The sequence below is a fragment of the Phodopus roborovskii genome, unplaced genomic scaffold, assembly GCF_943737965.1.
Source record: "Phodopus roborovskii unplaced genomic scaffold, PHOROB, whole genome shotgun sequence".
Classification (NCBI taxonomy): Eukaryota; Metazoa; Chordata; class Mammalia; order Rodentia; family Cricetidae; genus Phodopus; species Phodopus roborovskii.
The window spans coordinates 13,196,082-13,216,390 of record NW_026126516.1 but is presented as its reverse complement, the minus strand read 5'-3'; the positions used below and the strand labels follow the sequence as shown (position 1 = coordinate 13,216,390).

The window sequence follows — 20,309 nt, the reverse complement described above, 5'->3', positions numbered from 1 at the left end:
GCTTCTGTTCTAGGTAGGATGGTTCCCCAGAGGAAAAACCCAGAGAACTTGGGCAGTTATTACTGAGCCAGAGTTCTTCAGTTCCCACAAAGCAACAACTTCAAATGGTATAGCTTGTCGTAGAATTCTCTAATGGGTGTAAACTTTTCGAAGGAAAAGTACCCCAACAGAAACAGATCTTACGCTGTGGCTTAAGATCTATACCGCTGAGAACATTGTCCCATTTGCCCCTTAAAAACCCCAGATTGCTCACTAGTACATATAGTCCTGGAAGAGTCATAACTCGTGGTCCACCATTCAAAGCAAGGTTCTTCCTCTTGCCTGCCTCCTCACTTGTGAAGATGAAGAGCATCCTAGTGATCCTAGTGGCTTCTCTGAAACACTCTTCAGCAAAACCGGATGAAACCCCCTGTTCCCTGAATCGCGCCTTGGTAAATCACTCTTCCAAAAGAAGGGCACAAGTGAATACTATTTATCCAGTCTTAACTTTGCCAGAAAAAAACCTAGAGACTTCAGACACTTGTGACCCAACTTTAAAGACATTGGCTCCCATAAGAATGTTCTATATACATTGTCTGAAGTAGCTTTGGAAAGCATCAAACCTCAGCAGACACATACAGACACAGGCAGTTGTTTGTCACGAGGTCAAACATCAAGGGGGAGAAAAACCCCTGATTCATGTATTCTCCCCTCCAAGACTCATGCGGTCCTCCAAAGCCTGAGGCATCCCTTAGGGACTTTCTTTGGAGAACAGGAGTAACACAGTTCCAGGAACTAGAGATGGAGTTTAGTTAGGGCATGTGTGAGGTCCTGGGTTCAGGCTGCAGTACTCACACAGACACAAAGATGAACTTACAAAGTCAACAAACAAGGACAGGCAGATCCGTGGTTGGAAAATGCTGCAATGAATTCCTACCCCTTTTCAAAATGAGCAGCTGGTGGTTAGATCAAACACTTCTGAAGCCTGCCTCTCTGCAAGAAATGGGGACTGGACAGATGATCAAAAAGGAGGGAAGTACTGGGAATCTGACAGGGCTCCACAGTGTCTCCATTCCGTCTAGTCTCTACTCACTGACCAAACGCTTTACTAAAACTCCGCTTCTGGCCTTTGTTTGGGGATTTGTTGGTTGCCACCTCTGAAGCTTCTGTTTTTTCCTCGCTGGCCCTGTCTGCTGACGTTCCTGCTTCCAACCCGCTGTCCTCTGAAGCCACCAGGGCTGCCATCCCGCTGACCCCTGCAGCCTAATATCCTTCCAGCTCCGGCTGCTCGGTGGCCACAGTGAGCTGCCAGCATCTTGAATCATGCCACTTTTCCTGTATTTCTGTGACTGCTTCAGTGTGGACATCAAAACAAACTACCAGATTTCCTTTGAGGAAAACCATTGCCCTCATTTTCTCATCAACGCCCTCACCCAGCTGCTCCCTGAGATTTTTTCCAAGCATAACTAATGTTATGCATTTCAATCCAGCACTGCAAGATCAGGGCCACAAAGCCCGCTTGTGAGTTGGTCAAGGAGCCCTTGATCGACAGATGTAGCCCCTGACATGAGGGCCAGTGCAGCTGCCAGGGTATCTACAGCTCCCTTCTCCTCAATTAGCTTCTCAGCAGACTGCTTGAAATGGCCAGTGGTGGTGGGAGGCACAGAATCCAAAAGCCTGGTGGTGTCTTTGCTGGAGGCTTTTATTATTTCTGTTGCAGATGGAACGCCTATGGGTTTAAATGTAATTCCATTTTCTGATCCACTTTTGCTAACTGGTATTCTTCCTTGTTCTGATAAAAGCAGACGCAAACCCCTGTCCTTCTAGCTCTGCCTGGTGAAAGCAGGACTCCACATCCTTTGGTGGACAGCTTTGAACAACCAAATCAACCTCAGGGATATCTAACGCATGTGCAGCAACATTGGTTGTGACCAAAACTCTGAAACTGCCATTTCGGAAACCATTGAGTGTGATCTCCCTTTGCTTCTGTGGGATGTTGCCATGTAACGACTGGGCATCCTGCCATATGCATGCATCCTGGGACAGTTCCTGGGCTTCTCTCTTAGTTTCACAGAAGATGGCAGTGTGCCCTTGATGACCTCTGTACACCCTGATCACATCCCCAATAATGGCTACCCTCTCACTCCAGTGACACTTCATCGCCAAGGGTTCCACGGTCATCACTACTTTCTGAGTCTTTTTACCAATCAGGTCCGCCTGTTCTTATGCAGATTTCGTGTATTTCTTAGCAACATTAAACACCCAGTGTTGGGCAAACTGCCGAGAAAAGCAATGTTTGAGGGTTGTCTTCAAAATATTTCTTGTATGACACACATAAAACATCTTCCACTTGATCAGCAAAACCCATATCCAGCATCTGGTAGAGTTAATCCAGGACAACGTGTTTTAAGTCTGGTGAGACCTAGCTTGCCATTCTGCAGGTGGCCTTAAATACGACCTGAGGGTCCCAACCAGGATATCAGTCCCACTGGGCATGCACTCAATTTGACCACCACAGGGAGTTCGACCATAAAAACAAGCCACTGACAGCTTTTTTTTTTTTTTTTTTTTTTTTTTTTTGTGGCGTCATTAAAGTCTGTTCTCACTTGATTTTGCTAATTCTCTTGTAGGTGCAAGAACTAGTACCTGAGGGGTACTGTCTTGCAGCCCATCCTGAAGCTCCTCAATCAGAGGGATGGCAAAGGAGAATGTCTCCCCAGCTCCTCTGCTTGCCTGGGCAATTAAGTCTTTGCCACTGTACACGTGGTAGAATGCCTTGGCTTACATAGGAAACAGGAGGTTCGCGCACTTAGAAACGCTTGGCAGTATCTTCAGACATGGGAAAGTTAGAAAAAGCTCCTTCTTTCTGTTCCATGAGTATTTCCTTCTCGGCCTCACTGCTACTTTTTTCACCAGTCGCTTCTTTGGCAGTGGAATTCGACTCAAAATGAGAGAACCCATTCTTGAACTTCGGGCTTTTCTCTCCAACAATGTCTCCATTAGCTTCCTTCCCTTTCTTCATCTTCTTGGGCTTAGGAACATCTGCATCTTCCTCAGAAAGCGCCTCAATTTTTATTTCTTTGGTTTTAGCTAGGGCTGCATTCGTCTCGAGGGGCTCCTTTTTCTTCTAGGAGGTTTTGCTTTTAGAAGCAGTGCCGTCTTGTGGTGCTTTCTTGGACTCAGGGGGACCCACATCATCTTCAGAATGCCCTTTCTCTTTAACCGACTTCCCTTGGGGGAAAACGGTTTCTTCCAATCCTTGCCTTGCTTCTTCAGCCTTAGATTTTGTCCTCGCGTTTCTACTATCCTTCGCGCTTGGCGATGCCTCCATGCTTTCCTCGGTCACGACTGATCCCAACCTAGACTCACTGTGGAATCTTTCGGGCATTATTCAGCATGAGCAGCACGGGCCTACCACTTTTCTCCACCTTGTGCAAAGGAGAGAGAGGGAGAAACTAATCACTACGTTTTTAATTCATTCATTGGGTAATCACACAGACATGTCTCTCCATTTGTAATGTTTCCCAATTTTCCTTTTCAGTTTTTTAAAATTTAAAATAAAAATAATCTTATTTTACATAGCAATCCCAGTTCTCTTTCCCTCCTATACCCCTGCTCCCACTATTCTCTCCCCACCTCACCCCTGTCCCCTCCTCAGAGAAGGCGACGCCTCCCATAGGGAATCATCAAAGTCTGTCACATCATTTGGGGCAGGACCGAATATCTAGGCTGAGCAAGATATTCTTCCATAGGAAATGAGCTCCAAAAAGCCAGTCTATGTACTAGGGATAAATGCTGCCAGCATTCTACTGCCAGCAGCCCCATAGACTGCCCAAGCTCCCCAACTGATACCCACATTCAGGGGCCCAGTCCAATCTTATATCTTATGCAGGTTTCCCATTTTTAAATGTGGAAAAAAAAAAACTCTTTTAACTATTTCCTACCTTTAAGAATTCCCAATTTGTCTCACCAAATCTGACAACAGTGTTAATGAACTGTGAGGCATACCAAGTCTGGTAGCCATGGGCTGAGAGTGACAGCCTGGAGAGGCTGTAGGCACATTGTGAAACTCACTGGGATGGGGGGGAGGGGAACATCTGTCTTAAAAAGATAGTATTATTGAGAAGAAACGGGTATAGCAGGTACAGCCCAGAGGCAAAGGCAAGACAGTCTAGTGCAGATAAATCCTGCTTCTAGAGATTAGGTGTCACTTAAAGTCTGTTTACATAGGCTACAACAGGGAAATCCCAAACTTGCTCAAAGGCTTGGAGATTGGGGCAATTTATCTGGGGTGGGGGACAGTCATTCCCCGGTTCCTCCAACTAGAGTAGGTTGTGCTGATGCAGGGGTGTTTATGTTGTGGTGGGCAGTTGGTAAAGGAGATGATGGGGTTTGTGGGTTTGAGTGGCACAGTGGATCATAGAACTAGAAGGAATATTGCCAAACTATTTTTATGAGGCTACGGTTACTGATTAATAAACCAAAGATGCAACAAAGAAAGAATTATAAACCAATCTCCCTGATGACCATTTATGCACTCAATAAAATACTTCCAAACCGAACCCAAGAACAGGTAAAAGTGGTCTACATTCTTCCATTTTTTCATAGGCTCCACTGCATCAGAATCAGCTACTACCTGAGAAATAACATGCTCGAACGTGTGTGAGTCACTGAGGGGTTTGATTTCATAGGCAAGGTCATCCAGCATCACTACCCCCATTCAGGCCCCCAGAACAAGTATCCATAGTGACTGAGGAATGAGGGATATCCTCCAGGAAGCCAATGTAGTAACAATCCACAGGGCAAAAAGGATAATCCATCTGTAGCGCCCCTGGTCATCCTGAGTGGTCAGCAGCAAGTGTCTGGGCCAAATAAGAGTCTTTCTGCGCAGGTGGATGATATGTCTCTGGCCTCTAAATCGCAAGCTGTAGGAGAGCCGGCCTGGTGCTTGAAATCCCTTGCCATGGTAGGTCACCTTCCGAGGAGTGACCACATCCGATGAGATATAACGCCATGTGGGACGGCCTTGCAAACACTGGCTTGGAACCAGGAGCAGCACCCAGAGTGCAACCAGCAAGAGGAGGGCTCTGAGGGTCACGGGTCTTCCTGCCAGCCGCATGCCCCAGCTCAGATAAAACATCCTGGGTGAAGCTAGGCTAGAACCCTCTGCTGTGGCCACTGCCTGGGGTGGTAGACACTGACACTGGACAAAGGGCTTCTTCAGGCTCCCAGGCCTGCTGGTTACCCAGGCAACATGAGGACTTAGGTAACAATCATTGGGTGTGGCAGGAGTGACTCTGGCAGTGTTACCTGAGGTTGAGATGAATTAGGGTCAAAAGCTACATCTCTTCTGACTCATTTATTTCTTTATTCTTAATTTCCGGGCATATAAACATCATGAACACCATGTCAGTTATCTGAATTTACTTGGTCTCCAAAGTATTCTGGGTTAATTCTAGAAGTCAAACTATGTTTTTCTTTTGTCTCATATTACTCATGTTTCTGGGAAGGCTGAAGTAAATATTGTGAACATTTTCTTACCTAGGTTATTATTCTAAAACTTGTAAACATATTTTTATGTGAGTTTTTACTAAAACTGTTTACAAATGCTTTTACTGTTTGGGCTGTTACTTTAGTATTTTGTGATATCTATACATAAACTCTGGGTGCTGCTCATGGCTCCAAGCCAGTGTTTTTAATGTCTTCCCACATGGCCTTATATCCCATCAGAGGTTACCATTTGTCTGATTGTGTCTGACCATGGTAAGGAATTTCAACCTGGGATTTTGATCTCAAATACCTTGAAACTCTGGAATTTTTAACAGTCCAAACTTTTGTGAACATACTCTATCCCAAGTAATGATTCCCTCCAACTATTAATACATTTCTTTTATTACTATTGTAATGCTTCAAGAATGCAGGCTGATTGCTTCTCGTCTGGGGATACCAGCAGCCTGTTATTGACACAAAAATAGACAGGTAGACAAATAGACTCGAATTGAAAATCCCGATATTAATTCACACACCTATGAACACCTGCTTTTTGACAAAACAGCGATACATATACAATGGGAGGAAGAAAATATCTTCAACAAATGGTGCTGGCACAACTGGATGATGGTGTGTAGAAGACTTCAGATAGACCCATGCCATATCAAGTCATTTGGAGTAGGGTCTAGGTCTTCCCCCCCCCCCCGACTCTAGGCTAAGGAGTATGCCTCCATCGGGAATGTGCTCCCAAAGTCCTTTTGTGCACCAGGGATACATCCTGGTTCCACTGTCAGAGGTCCCTTAGACTGCCCAGGCCTCCTAACTGAGACCCATGTTCAGGGGGTCTGAGTAGGTACAATGCTCATTTCCCAGCATCAGTCTAGGGGTCCATTAGCTCCCGCGTGTTCAGGTCAGCTGTCTACCACTTTTGTTATCACTCTTCCCTCTCTGCAACAAGATTCTAGGAGTTCATCTCAGTGTCTAGCTGTGGGTTTCTGCTTCTGTTTCTATCAACTATTAGATGAGGGCTCCATGATGGCATATAAGTTAGTTATCAGGGAAGGGCATTTAAGGTAGCCTTTCCACTTGCTCAGATTGTTAGTTTGGGTCAGTCTTGTAGGTCTCTGGACATTTCTTTAGAGTCAGTTTTCTCTTCAAACCTCTAATGGCTCCCTCTGGTATTCTCAGAGCCGACCCAGAAAGTACTAATGAGGTGGAGGAGGTGTTGAACCCACACTCTGGCCAAATGCTCATCCTGAGGAATGGGCCCAGCAAGACCAAGGATGAGGGGGAGTTAGGCTCTGGGTGGTGTGTGGACCAGTATACTAGGACTGTCCCACTCAGGCCAATGGCATAGTGGGGAGTGACATGCAGACCTAACCCAGGGAGTTCCAGGGAAGGGCATGTGGGGATTCGGCCTGTACTGGTCCCAGAATCAACTCCAGCAGTAGGCAATGGAGCCCAAAGATCAGGTGAGTGCCAGCTCAAGGTGGTCCCACATGGACAGGTGGATCCAGTATGTTCAGATTCTACCCAGCAAGTTCCAAGGAGGTAGAGGGGTTGTTGGACTCACACTCTTGCCCAATGCTAATCCTGAGCGATGGGCCCAGCAGGACCAAGGGTGAGGTAACTCTCTGGATACATTCTTAAAAAAGATGTAGACAATGCCCTTAATTTTTAGACCAGAGAGCTAAAAGCTGGGACCAGAATATTTCTGGCTCAAGGTCTGCTACGGCTAACAAGAGGCAAGCTTAGTGCAGCTCTGAATAAATTACCAAAAACTCAGAAAACACCAGTTTCCGATTTTGAAAAATTTATTCCAATATGAGCATCAAAAACCTATCAAAGACAGGTTGTAATGGCATCAGAACCTTCTATGCCCCCATAAGAGACTCAGGCTCCTGAGAATTGTAGACTTGATTTTTAACTTGTCTTCTTACTGACATTCATACTTTCTTTTTACTTCTCTTCATTTTACAAGGACCAGGAGGCTAACTCGCTTTTACCGTGGCAAATGTCCTTGTTGTTCTGCTCGACGTAAAGCAGCTTGCAACTCTTCATACATGATAACCTTAGTAAAAGCTACTCGAAAAGCCACCCCAAAGAGCAGTGAGCCCATGAAGACATAAATGCGAGCAAAAATGACTCTTAAGTAAACCACTACTTCTTTGCTCTCTTTTATTGCTCGCATATTCTGTGGAAGTGGTCCACTGTCCAAACTCCCTCCAGGTCCATTTCCTACACAGTCTGGAGGTTCCCAGCCTACATGACAATGGCAATTCCGAATATTATTGCATACACCTCGAAAATTGCATTTTTCTGGGGTGCAGTCATAATTGAGTTCAGTTAAAGATCCATTGCAAGACCCTCGGTCACAGAAATTATTTGTGGAACATCGAGTGCCAAATCTGACTCGTCCAGCATCTGTTGTCTCTGTTGAACGATGCTCATCGAGCCCAAAACAGGAAAACCCAGAAATAACTGACTGATGGAATGAAACGTGATCCTGCAACTGTGGAAGACGGGTAACATTGGTACACTGCAACCTCCCACACATTTTATCTCTATCAGAACAAGGACTAAATAAGAGGGATACTTGTGGTCTCTGACAATGTCCAAACCGGTACCGTTCCTTATTGATTTCATAGCACTTACTATTACCAGCTTGAGCACCTGCACCAAAGATTTCCTTGCAATGTACACTGCGATCGGTGCAGTTTCCTGCATAGCAGTACCCCTCTTCTGAACATGGTGTTCCATCTTGCAGATAATAGTCTGTTGGGCAATTGATTTCATTCCCATTACAGTACTCTGGAAGATCGCATATGTTCTGGATACTTCTGCAAAGTGTCCCAGAAGGACTGTAGGTGCAGTTTGAACAGCATGATTCTTTATCACAAATGCTACCTTTTGCGAATTTGCAGTCATTCTGACAGCAGGGATTTGTATAACATGCCTTGTTTGAGCCACAGTCACAATCCTCCTCTTCATCTACTCTGAAGTTTCCACAAACACTATAGGTTAATGATCCATTATAGTAACTAGTAAAATCAGTGAAAAGGCACAGCACCTCACCAGGACTATTGAGTATGTGGTTTAGCTGTGCAAGGGAACAATTGCTGAAAGCATCTGTTAGCACAGGATCCTTGAACATAATGCAGGTGGACCTTCTCTGGCAAAAACAGTAAGCCTCATCATCAAAATTCAGACCTATATTCCTCCCGACACGATTGGCTACTACTATAGACATATATATATAAGCTCGTCTATTTTGACCAATGCAGATTAAGGAATTGGGAGTACAAACACTTTGTATAATTGGAACGGCATCTTCATCCTCTGGCCCTTTTAAATTAATTAAAGTTGATGAATCAGGGCGAAATCTGTAATAAAAATTTGCCAAATAGTAATTGTGAACTTCACCTCCTGGCACTCGGTAGTCATCCGGAAATGGATTTCTAATGTTGAACACAGTTAAAATAATAACGTAGTATCGTAAATGAATGTTGTGCATAAAACTGTCCATTAAACTGGCTAATGAAAACAAATATTCGCCAGACCTTGTAACATTTTGGACTACAAGATACAAAGAATGGGTTGCTAGAAAATGTCCCTTGATGGCAGCTGGATGTGAAGCATAGTCTCTACTTGACATTCTGGGAGCCATGTTGGAATTTGTTCCAGAGAAGAAGGGGCCCACGTTATGGTCTACGTTCTTCCATTTTTTCATAGGCTCCACTGCATCAGAATCAGCTACTACCTGAGAAATAACATGCTCGAACGTGTGTGAGTCACTGAGGGGTTTGATTTCATAGGCAAGGTCATCCAGCATCACTACCCCATTCAGGCCCCCAGAACAAGTATCCATAGTGACTGAGGAATGAGGGATATCCTCCAGGAAGCCAATGTAGTAACAATCCACAGGGCAAAAAGGATAATCCATCTGTAGCGCCCCCTGGTCATCCTGAGTGGTCAGCAGCAAGTGTCTGGGCCAAATAAGAGTCTTTCTGCGCAGGTGGATGATATGTCTCTGGCCTCTAAATCGCAAGCTGTAGGAGAGCCGGCCTGGTGCTTGAAATCCCTTGCCATGGTAGGTCACCTTCCGAGGAGTGACCACATCCGATGAGATATAACGCCATGTGGGACGGCCTTGCAAACACTGGCTTGGAACCAGGAGCAGCACCCAGAGTGCAACCAGCAAGAGGAGGGCTCTGAGGGTCACGGGTCTTCCTGCCAGCCGCATGCCCCAGCTCAGATAAAACATCCTGGGTGAAGCTAGGCTAGAACCCTCTGCTGTGGCCACTGCCTGGGGTGGTAGACACTGACACTGGACAAAGGGCTTCTTCAGGCTCCCAGGCCTGCTGGTTACCCAGGCAACATGAGGACTTAGGTAACAATCATTGGGTGTGGCAGGAGTGACTCTGGCAGTGTTACCTGAGGTTGAGATGAATTAGGGTCAAAAGCAACATCTATAAGTTCACTTGGGAGAGAAGTGCAATAGCCAGGGTATGTCTTCTGAACTCATTCTTTTTTTTTTTCTTTTTTTTTTAAACCTTCTGTCACACAAATTATCAGGAGCACTGAGTCTGTTATATGAATTATTGCATCCCCAATTGTACTCTGGATCTATTTCTAGAGGTCAAACTTTCCAAATATTTTGAGTCACATTTCTAATGTTTGTGGAAGCTGGTCATAAATACTGTCAATATAAGGATTTTAGCTATAACATAACAGTTTGTTTTACTTTTTACTTAAATTATTTATAAATGGTTTTACCATTATGGCTATTACTTGAGGGTTTGGAGATATCCACATGTTGAATTTTCTCCAACACTATACACTCTGGCTGATGCTCTGAGCTCCAAGCCATAATTTTCAAGGCCATCCTACATGGCCTTATATCTCATCAAAGGTCATCATTCCTCCGAAGACCTACCATGGCATTCAATTTCAACCTTTCCTATCTCTTTCCTCTTAACCAATAAGAACCCCATAAATAAGATTCTGCCTCCCTTTATGGCCACCAGCTTCACCAGACCCTAATGCCATCAGGAGGTTCTTAGGAGGGAGGGAGGAAGTGGCCTGAGCCCTTTCGGGTTGCAGTAAAAGGAGATGAACGCCCTGTCATGAATTGGGGTGAAAGGGAAAATGTATTCTATGTCCCCAGTTTGGGGGCAAGGGCTTATCCTGTACTTTAGAAAAAGTTTCTCAAGGCTCATGACTTCATTGTCACTACTATGAGTCTCTGCATATCACCTGGCTGGACTCCCATGCCCATGCCCTATGTGGACAAATGACCACACGAAGCACAAGGTGGATTTATGACTGAAGTGAAGGGTGCCAATGGGGTATCTACACAACCAGGGAGTGCCACAGCCAGCCTTTCCGCTCACCCCTACTCCTTCCTACACAAGGCACAACACTGCCATAGCAACTTGGAGTCAGGTCACTAGAGTAGATTTTAGAGCGCAGATTACAGAGCAGATCTCAGATGCCTTCTAGTGACCAGATTCATTTATGCATGATGAGAACTTGCCCCACCCAGCCAAGTGGACTCTCAGGTGCAGGTGTCAATAAAAAAAAGGGACAAAAACAAGAACAAAAATAGTCAGGGAGAGATGAGTGGAGAAAACGAAGATGTTAAATTTTGACTCAGCTGTGTCCCCATCCCTGACCTCTGAACACACAGCTCTATAGGGTTTGCTCTGTGGGGTCAGGGTAGACAATGTAAATACTGGTGAAATGAAGGGACTGAGATCTACAGTTTTCGTGATGACTCAGAGTCTCAGTACTGACCCCCACCCTTCACTGCTCCATTTCCAGCTTCCTCTGGACGTGTCCATGTGAAATTCAAAGAAGACAAGCTCACTGCTAGTCTGTTTAGAAGGAACCTCAGCATGTGTGCGCCTCACCGTCCACTGCCCACTGAGGCTCTGGCCTCCAGATCCCTGATGTCTACTCAATGACTGCTATTTTAAAGAACACGTTGGGAGGAAGGATTAAAACCTTTGTGGACATTCTGGGGACATGAAAACTGAAAGATAACAGATGGGACAAAATTAAGATGGAGAGAGACACAATGTCCCTATCCAGGCAATACCAAAGGTCACCCCACCAAGAACACTGCCAGGCTATGGAGCTTGCCTGAAACAGACCTAAGGCCTGTACATGTGGATGACAGTTGTGTAACCGGGTCTATTTGTGAGGCCCGTAGCATTGAGATCAGGACCCTGTGCCCAACACATGAATTGGCTTTTTGGAACCTATTCTGTATGCAAGAATGCCTTGTCTAAACATGATCTTGGGGGAAGAGGTTGATCCTGAACCAGCCTGATGTGGCATGCTTTGCTGACTCCCATGGGAGGCCCACCCATTCTGAATGGAGGAAGAGTAGATGTGGGATAGACAGGAGGTGAGGTGAGGGGATGGGAAGGGGAGGGGGAAGTGTGCTTGGTATGTAAAATAAAAAATATGTATATAATTATTATATTTTAAAAACACTCCCAATGACCAAAGTAGTAGAGGAGAGGAAAGTGTGTCTGTCCCACAAATAGTTCCCTCTCCTAGGTCAATTTTGGTTCCTGGACCAGCCAGAAGCCAAACAGGTTCTCGCACTAAGCCTGAAGAGTTCTGAGTCCTTCAGCTCTGAGTCAAAAGACACTAGAAGCAATAGCATCTCTTTGAAGATCTGTCACTAAGCCAAACTGTGTACCCAAACACAAACACTAAGGATGGGAGAAACTGGGGAGCTCCTGTCAAAGTAAGAGGTTCTCTGATTTCACAGTGGCACAGACCCTGAGCCCCCTAAACCAGGACACAACTGGGTCCTTACCTATCACGGTAAAATAAGGATCAGGATAAACAAATAGGCCGAATAGATGTTTATTCAGGGAGAAATAACTTACAACCTAGACAGATGAACACCAGGAAATTCAACCCGATCCTCTCCTGTCCGAGTCACGCCAGAAAGAGAGCGCCTTTCCTGGCCCCCTCCCACCTCCTTCCACAGGTCACTTCCGCCCATGGCTCCACCCCCCAATGGGCGTGGTCAGTGCCACAGAAGGACTATCTCACTACAATTCCCCTTTTAGTCTAAAGAAAAGATTTAGGCTTAATACAAAACTATATACAAAACAGTGAATAACAAGTGTGCTCTAAGAAAAGGAAAATTGAGAACAAAAGACCTACATATCTAGTCCTAGGGTGAGGGCATAATGGAGTTTGCAATAGAGTTGTCCTAAGCTGGAAAATGTAAGTCTAGTACCTAATATATCTAACTAGGAAGAGAGAATAATAGTTGTGATAGTTTAATCTTCAACCTCATCAAGACCTGAGAAGGAAATTAACAATACTAGAGTAGACAGGAAATGTGGATGGACAACTTCCAAAAGGTGCAGCAAGGACAGAAACAGCAAGCCACCTGAACAGTCACCCTAGGTCTCAAAGCAACGTTGGTACACGCAGAATTGGCTAAGGCCAAGAGAACTTGACAGACCACAACAACAGCAAGGAGGTAGAATGGCTGTCTTACCCTGACTTGGCAAGGTCAAGCAGTCTTCTATATTTGTCTCCTGCAAACACATAGGACTGCATGTCCAAATCAGTGGTCAAGGTGGGGGCAGTTCTTTGCCCAACAGGCCATTAGCTGAAGCGAGAATGAACTCCAGCAGGAGCAACAACAGTGTCCAACATATTTTCGGGAAAGTGCACGGTGCTGTCAGGAGCAACAGTGTCTCATGTCAATGGAGTACTAATATTAAAACATTTAAATGCCATGTTCTGCATGTCTATGAAGTGATTGAAGATTAAGCATCTGTATCTGACTAATCTCATAGGTACAGGAAATGTGAGTGAAGATAATCTGTAATACTCGGGAACTTAGCTAAAAAGACTGATTAAAACTTTCCTGAGTAAAGCAGGAACAAATACTTAAACAATATAACTATTTACATATACATACATGTAAATCCCTAAATAGAGGTAGAGTATAAGTGTCAAGACAAGAGGTAGAACTATAAAGGGCAGCAAGATAAATATCCCAAATTGTATCAATACACAAAATGTCTTGAATACAAGAAAAGTATACATACATAGAATATGGTAAAAAGTAATGTGCATAAAACATTGTAAGTGGAAAGATTTAACACAATATAACAAAATATAAACTTAATTTTACATAGCTTACCACATAAGAATACACAACAATATAAGCTGTAAAATACTATCTCATTCTTACTCAAATTCTCAAGAAAATAGGCTAATCTACTTATATCCCATTGAAACCATACCTTTCCCAACCATTCCCTATTCCTGTCTAAAAGATAAACCCGAGTGTAAGCATCACCCAATCCCAAATAACTAAAACCAACCCAAAGACGATGACTATTATCCCAAAATTCCAAGGGTAGGGAAAGGGGGCATCGTTACTTTAAGATTATTTCCTGCTGAAATGGGACGATGATTGCTCCAATGGATCCTGTAGGAAGAAAAATTTTAGCAACCAAATTTCTCAACAGAACTGGCTGTGACATATGTAGCTAGTCACTGTGTGGCAGAAAATTCTTGACTGTAGTTCTATTTGAAACTCTGGCCAGGGTGTAATAAAAAGGTGCACCATTACAGCTAGCTAGTCATGAGTTGTCTTGAGCAAAACAGTCTCAAACCGGTTTTAGGGTGATGTTTGTAGTTCAGATGCATCAGGTTGAGTCAAGTGGAAACGATGATGTGGGGCCCCATCTTATTTCCTGAGAATTCAAAGACTGCTGTTAGGAATTGTTATTATTCCTTGTGGAAAAGTTACACATCAATATTAAAGTAAAAATTTCAAGTTTTAAGGTATGCATTAGGGAAAGACAACAATAAGCATTAAAAGTATGTGAGAAAATTAGGATTTCAGAGAGAAAATTGCATATAAGATATGAGTCCCCAGATTTTGTTTTCTTCTGCCTCACACCAATTGGCTTCTTGATTTAAGGCAGAAACCATGAATTTAATCTTAACAACATGCTTGAATTTAGAGAAGGAAAGCCAAATCCAACTCCAAAGCCTTCAGGACTTCAGGAATACTAGATAGTAGAGAGAAATAGATTTCTATATAGAAATAGTTTACTACAATTAAATATTTTTTATACCATATATCAGATTCTGCCTCCTTAAGTGATTGTTTCTGAAGAGCTGTACTTCTCTTCTGTAGGCACCTACATGTTCAGTGTCTTTTGGCTGTTTGATGATAGGTTTTCTCTGTTTTCCTGTAAAAACAAGAACAGAACACTTCCCCTACCTTTGAGAGGCCTCCGCACACCTCATAGGACCTAATTTGTTGGATGACTTGTCATTTCTCTTCATTAAGATGTTTCTCTTGTTCAACTCGAATCTTGATTAACTTAGATGGTATCCATAGTTTTTCTTCTCCTGTAGATACAAATGCAAAACCCCTACCCCAATGTAACACATATCCTGCTTTCCATTCTGAGGTCAGTACATACTTGAAGTACACTGGCTGATTTAGTTCAGAAGTTTTTTCTATTGTCCAGTGTCTTTCTGCAGCTGTTTTTACTTTTTCATCAGCATTAAGAAAGTTTAATGTTAATAAAGCATTATGTAATCTGTGTTTGGGTGTTTTGGTTCCTCCTGCCTGTTTATGGAGCATTTCTTTTAAAGTATGATTGGATCTCTCAACCACTGCTTGTCCTGTAGGATTGTGTGGTATACCAGTTATGTGCTTTATCTTGTAATACGCAAAAAAACTGTTTCAATTTGCTGGAGACATATGCTGGAGCATTGTCAGTTTTTATTTGTGCAGGTATGCCCATAATGGCCATTACCCCTACTAGGTGTGTTATAACAGAATCAGCCTTTTCAGAGCTCAGAGCAGTAGCCCATTGAAACCCTGAAAATGTATCTATAGTGTGATGTACATATTTTAATTTTCCAAATTCTGCAAAATGAAACACATCCATTTGCCATATTTCATTCCTATTTATACCTTTAGGGTTACTGCCTGGTGGTAAAGGAGTTTGGTTATAGAATGAGCAAGTAGGACATTTCCTTACTATTTCCTTGGCTTGTTCCCAAGTGATAGAAAAATCCTTTTTTAAACCTTTGCTGTTCATGTGGTGTTTCTTATGAAACTCTGAGTCTTCTAGCACACTTCCTATCAATAAACGATCAATTTCATCATTTCCTTGTGCTAGAGGACCTGTGCTAGAGACCCGTATGGGATCTGATGTGTGTTATATATATAAGATGTGTCCTCTATCTGATAGTATCTTGTAACTGTATAAACAATGAAGTTAATTCTGTACTGTCAGGAATAAATTCTGCAGTCTCAATGTGTAAGACGACTCTCTCTGCATATTGAGAGTCAGTAACTATATTGAGGGGTCCTTTAAAATCCATAAGTACCATGAGAATGGCATACAATTCTGCCTTTTGTACAGAATTGTAAGGGCTTTGAACAACTTTGATAATTTTTCCTTATTTATATCCTGCCTTACCTGATTTGTTTGCATCAGTGTAGAATGTATGAACTCCAGAAATAGGTTTTTTTCTTACAATGCATGGGAGGATCCAAATAGTTTTCATTATGAATTTGATTCTCTCAGTTTTGGGATAGTTGTTGCTATTCGTTCCCAAAAAGTTACTGCAAGCTCTCTGCCAATATTCATTATCTTTCCATAAGGAAGAAATTTCCTCATTAGTTAAAGGTACTATAATTTCTGCTGGGTCCCTTCCTATTACCTGACAAAGTATGAATTTACCTTTTATAATCAAGTCAGAGATCTTTTCTATATATGTTTTTAGTTTTTTATTCTGTTTATTTGGTAGGAATATCCAATCAATTCTAATATAATATCTTCTCTCTGCATCAAAATCCTTGAAGGATATTCTCTAGATGGTAATATAACCAGAATACAGTCTAGGTTTGGATCCACACGGTCCACATGTGCTTCTAATATCCTCTTTTCTACCCATTCTAATTCCTTCTCAGCTTCAGCTGATAGTATTCGTGGACTATTCAAGTCCTTATCTCCCTTTTAGGGCCATTTTCAAGTTTTTCAAATCATGCCCTTCTACTCCAATTATGGTTTGCAGTTGAGAAATCTCTCCTAGTAATTTTTGAAGATCATTAAGAGTCTGGTAGCGATCTCTTCTGATCTGTACTTTTTGTGGTCTAATTTTCTGTAGACCTATTTTATATCCTAAGTAGTTGATAGACTCCTTTTTGTATTTTTTCAGGTGCAATTTGTAATCCCCAGCGAGGTACAACTTCCTTTACTTTCTCAAACATTTTTTCTAATATTTCTCCTTTAGAGTCAGCTAACAATATATCATCCATGTAATTATAGATTATGGATTGTGGAAACTGTTTACGAATTATTTCTAGCGGTTTTTGTATGAAATATTGGCACAGGGTGGGGTTATTTAGCATTCCCTGTGGCAAAACCTTCCACTGATATCTCTTCACCGGTTGAGAATTATTATAATTATGTACCGTGAAGGCAAACTTCTCTTTGTCTTTTTCTTGTAAAGGTATAGTGAAGAAGCAATCCTTTAAATCAATAACTATAATAGGCCATTCTTTGGGTATCAAAAAAGGCAAGGGCATTCCAGGCTGTAGAGAGCCCATTGGCTGGATAACTTTATTGATGGCTCTCAGGTCTGTAAGCATTCTCCATTTACCAGATTTCTTTTTGATCACAAATACAGGAGAATTCCAAGGGCTGGTTGATTCCTGAATATGTCCAGCATTTAGCTGTTCCTGAACCAAGCTTTCTAAAGCTTCTAACTTCTCAGAGGTCATAGGCCATTGTCCTACCCAGACAGGTTCCTCTGTTAGCCATTTTAAAGGTAGGGCTTTTGGTTCCTCTGTTTGTTCAGCACTTGTATTTTGTTTTTGTACTGCCTGGATATTTGGTATCTGTCTTATATAATACTTAACAGTATTCTTTCCACAATCATGAGGTCGTCCATGGTTCCTATCTAATACTGGAGGAATGTTAATCTGTGTATTCCATTGCTGTAATAGATCGCGACCCCATAAATTTATCACTACATCAACCACATATGGTCTCAACCTTCCTCTCTGTCCTTCTGGTCCTATACATTCCATCCATCCCGTGCTTTTTTTTTTTTTTACCTGAGACAGGGTTCCAATCCCTAAGAATTGAACATTTACCTCATGCAGGGGCCATCTTTGAGGCCAAGATTTATTAGATATGATAGTTACATCAGCCCCAGTGTCCAGGAGACCCTCAAACAGTCTATTATTCATCTTAACTATCAATCTAGGCCTATGACTATTTATAGCGGTTTGCCAAAATATACGTTTTTTATTTCCTTCTGTCATGTTTGATTCAACTTCCGTCACTAGTTTGTCATCCAGAGCAGTATGAGTTTTTATAATAGGCACAGAATTTTCTAATTGTCCTGTGGGAGATTGTCTTCCACTGTGACTGGGAATGTTCTGATCACCTGTGGCGTGGGGGCCTTCAAGACGCCCCCCAAGGAGTTTCCTGATGGTAAATGGTTTCCTTGCTTGTCTCTGGTCGATCTACACTCATTTGTCCAGTGTCTGCCTTTGCCACACCTTCTACATAACCCAGGAGGCTGAGGCCTTCTGTTTGATTCATTCCTGGGAGTGTTATTTCTAGGGAAGGTTTGCCTACAATTTCTTTTTAGATGTCCTATCTTACCCATCTGACATGTTGATATCTCTTCAAACCTTTGGGGATGGCTTCTCCAACCCAAGCTTCTAAGTCACCATAGTAAGGAACTCTGTTATCTTGATGTCTTCTCTGACCTTTAGATATGGCTTCTCCTACCCATGCTTCAGTCTTATTGTCATTATACTCAATGTTGCCTGTATATAGGACCCATTCATCCAAGGGTGCTGATCGCATTTTTAAAGGCCAAAGCACCTGTTTGCATTGAGGGTTCACATTCGCATAAGCTAAAGATTCTATGAGTATTTGCCTCGCATCTATGTCTGCTACCTCTAATTGTACTGCCCTAGATAATCTTTCTAGAAAGATACTAAAACGTTTTCTAGGTCCTTGCTTTATCTTGGTATAGGGTTCTATCCTCTCTCCTAATTCATGAACCTTATCCCAAGCATTCAAAGCTGCTGTACTGCATAGAGACAAGATATGTTCATCATAGGCAGCTTAGGTTTCTGGGTCAGCATAGAGACCCTCACCAAGAATTTTATCTTGGGGATCTTTATAACCTTTCTTTAAGCCCTGAAGTTCAAGAGCTTTTGCTTCCTCTCTCCATAAAGTCCTCCATTCTAATTGAGAGGAGCTTTCAAGGACAGCTGATATTAATTGATCCCAATCCTTAGGGGTTACCTTGTTATTCCATGCCCATGATTCTACTAATTGCTTCACATAAGGTGAGTGCATGCCATAAGAGACTACTGCTTCCTTTATACCTTTTAAATCTTTCATACGTATTGGTTCCCACTGATATGCAAGGACACCTTTTGGATGTTTCTTCGTTGCTGGCTTTTCATGAATAGATACAGGGAAAGCTCCCCTGACCCTAAATGGTGTGGAAAATTTTAAATCTTTTTCATGCCCTGTTACCTGTAGTTCTTCTTCTGATGTATCAGCCTGAAATCTATTCACCATTGTTTCATTGAGTGTCTGAACCTCCTTGAATCCAATAACTTTCTAGAGACTTCATTGCATCAGTCAGTTTCTTACTTTCTCCAACTGCAAATTATTCCATGTTTTTAATCTTATCATCCTTAGATATTATCTGAATGGCATGTAAACTGCCTTCCAGAAACAATGTTCTATCTGCTAGTTTGCCATTATCCTCAGACATGGAAGAGAGTCTGTCATCTAGTCTTTCTATCTGATGTTCCAGTTTTTTAAACTTATTAGTAGCTTCCTCCGACCAGGAGCGAGCTGTTTCTGCTAGTTTGTGAATGCATTGCATTGTTTCTGTTCTGGTTATTGAGGTATCTGACATGAAACAAATTATACCTTTCATCTCACCAACGCCATCTTCAATATTCTGAACCTTTCTTTCTATACTTTCTATGCTTTGAATTCTACCATTTTCAATGTTTCAAATCTTTGTCTCTATGCTTTGAATTCTATCATTGTCAATGTTTTGAATCCTTGTCTCTATGCTTTGAATTCTATCATGTTCAATGTTTCGAATCCTTGTCTCTATGCTTTGAATTCTATCATTTTCAATATTTCGAATCCTTGTTACTAAGTCTCCTATGGTTTGTACAAGTTCCTTATTGTTTGCTGTAATCTCAAACTATTTCTTTAAGAATATCATGTTAATGATGAAACCCATTGCTATTACAAAATAAAAGTATATATTGGTCCAGTCATAAGTTTCTTCTGCTAAAATCCCTTCTACATATGAAGTAAAATAATTCCTAAAGTTCTGCATAGTAAAATTATCTGCCATAGTTATGGAACAATTTATCTCAGATTTTATATCAGCTTAAATTGCAAAGAATTTTACAATTACCTTAGGTGTAATTCTGCTGTCCTGGAACTTTGATGCTTTTTGTTGTATATCTCAGCTTGTGGTAGTTACGCCTGGAGGTGTGCCACCAAATAGCGCCTAGCTGCCGATGCCCATCTGATCCCGGTTCTGCTTAGAAGTGTGCCGCCAAATATTGTCCAGCAGCAGACGATCCTTCTGATTCCGGTCCCTATAGAATAGCTCTTAACAAACTATGGCAAGCAAAATTTTGTTAAAAGGGGACTTTTGGAATTACTTGAAACACAAGACGAAACGCATGCAAGCCGGGCAGGTGCCGCCGAGCGGCTCTGCGCAAATGCAAAGTCCCCTGTGGAAATGGGCAAAAA

At 42.4% G+C, this 20,309-nt stretch overlaps 1 protein-coding gene and 1 pseudogene across 1 annotated transcript; both read right to left on the bottom strand.

The window, feature by feature from the left end:
• Positions 1–1,050: 1,050 nt before the first annotated feature.
• LOC127231038 (nucleolar RNA helicase 2-like) lies at positions 1,051–3,310 on the bottom strand (annotated as a pseudogene).
• A 4,161-nt stretch (positions 3,311–7,471) lies between these two features.
• Positions 7,472–9,733, bottom strand: LOC127231037 (disintegrin and metalloproteinase domain-containing protein 21). The gene has a single exon (XM_051196409.1). It carries the CDS (start codon positions 9,731–9,733, stop codon positions 7,472–7,474), a length of 2,262 nt encoding a protein of 753 aa, XP_051052366.1.
• Between the last annotated feature and the right edge of the window lie 10,576 nt (positions 9,734–20,309).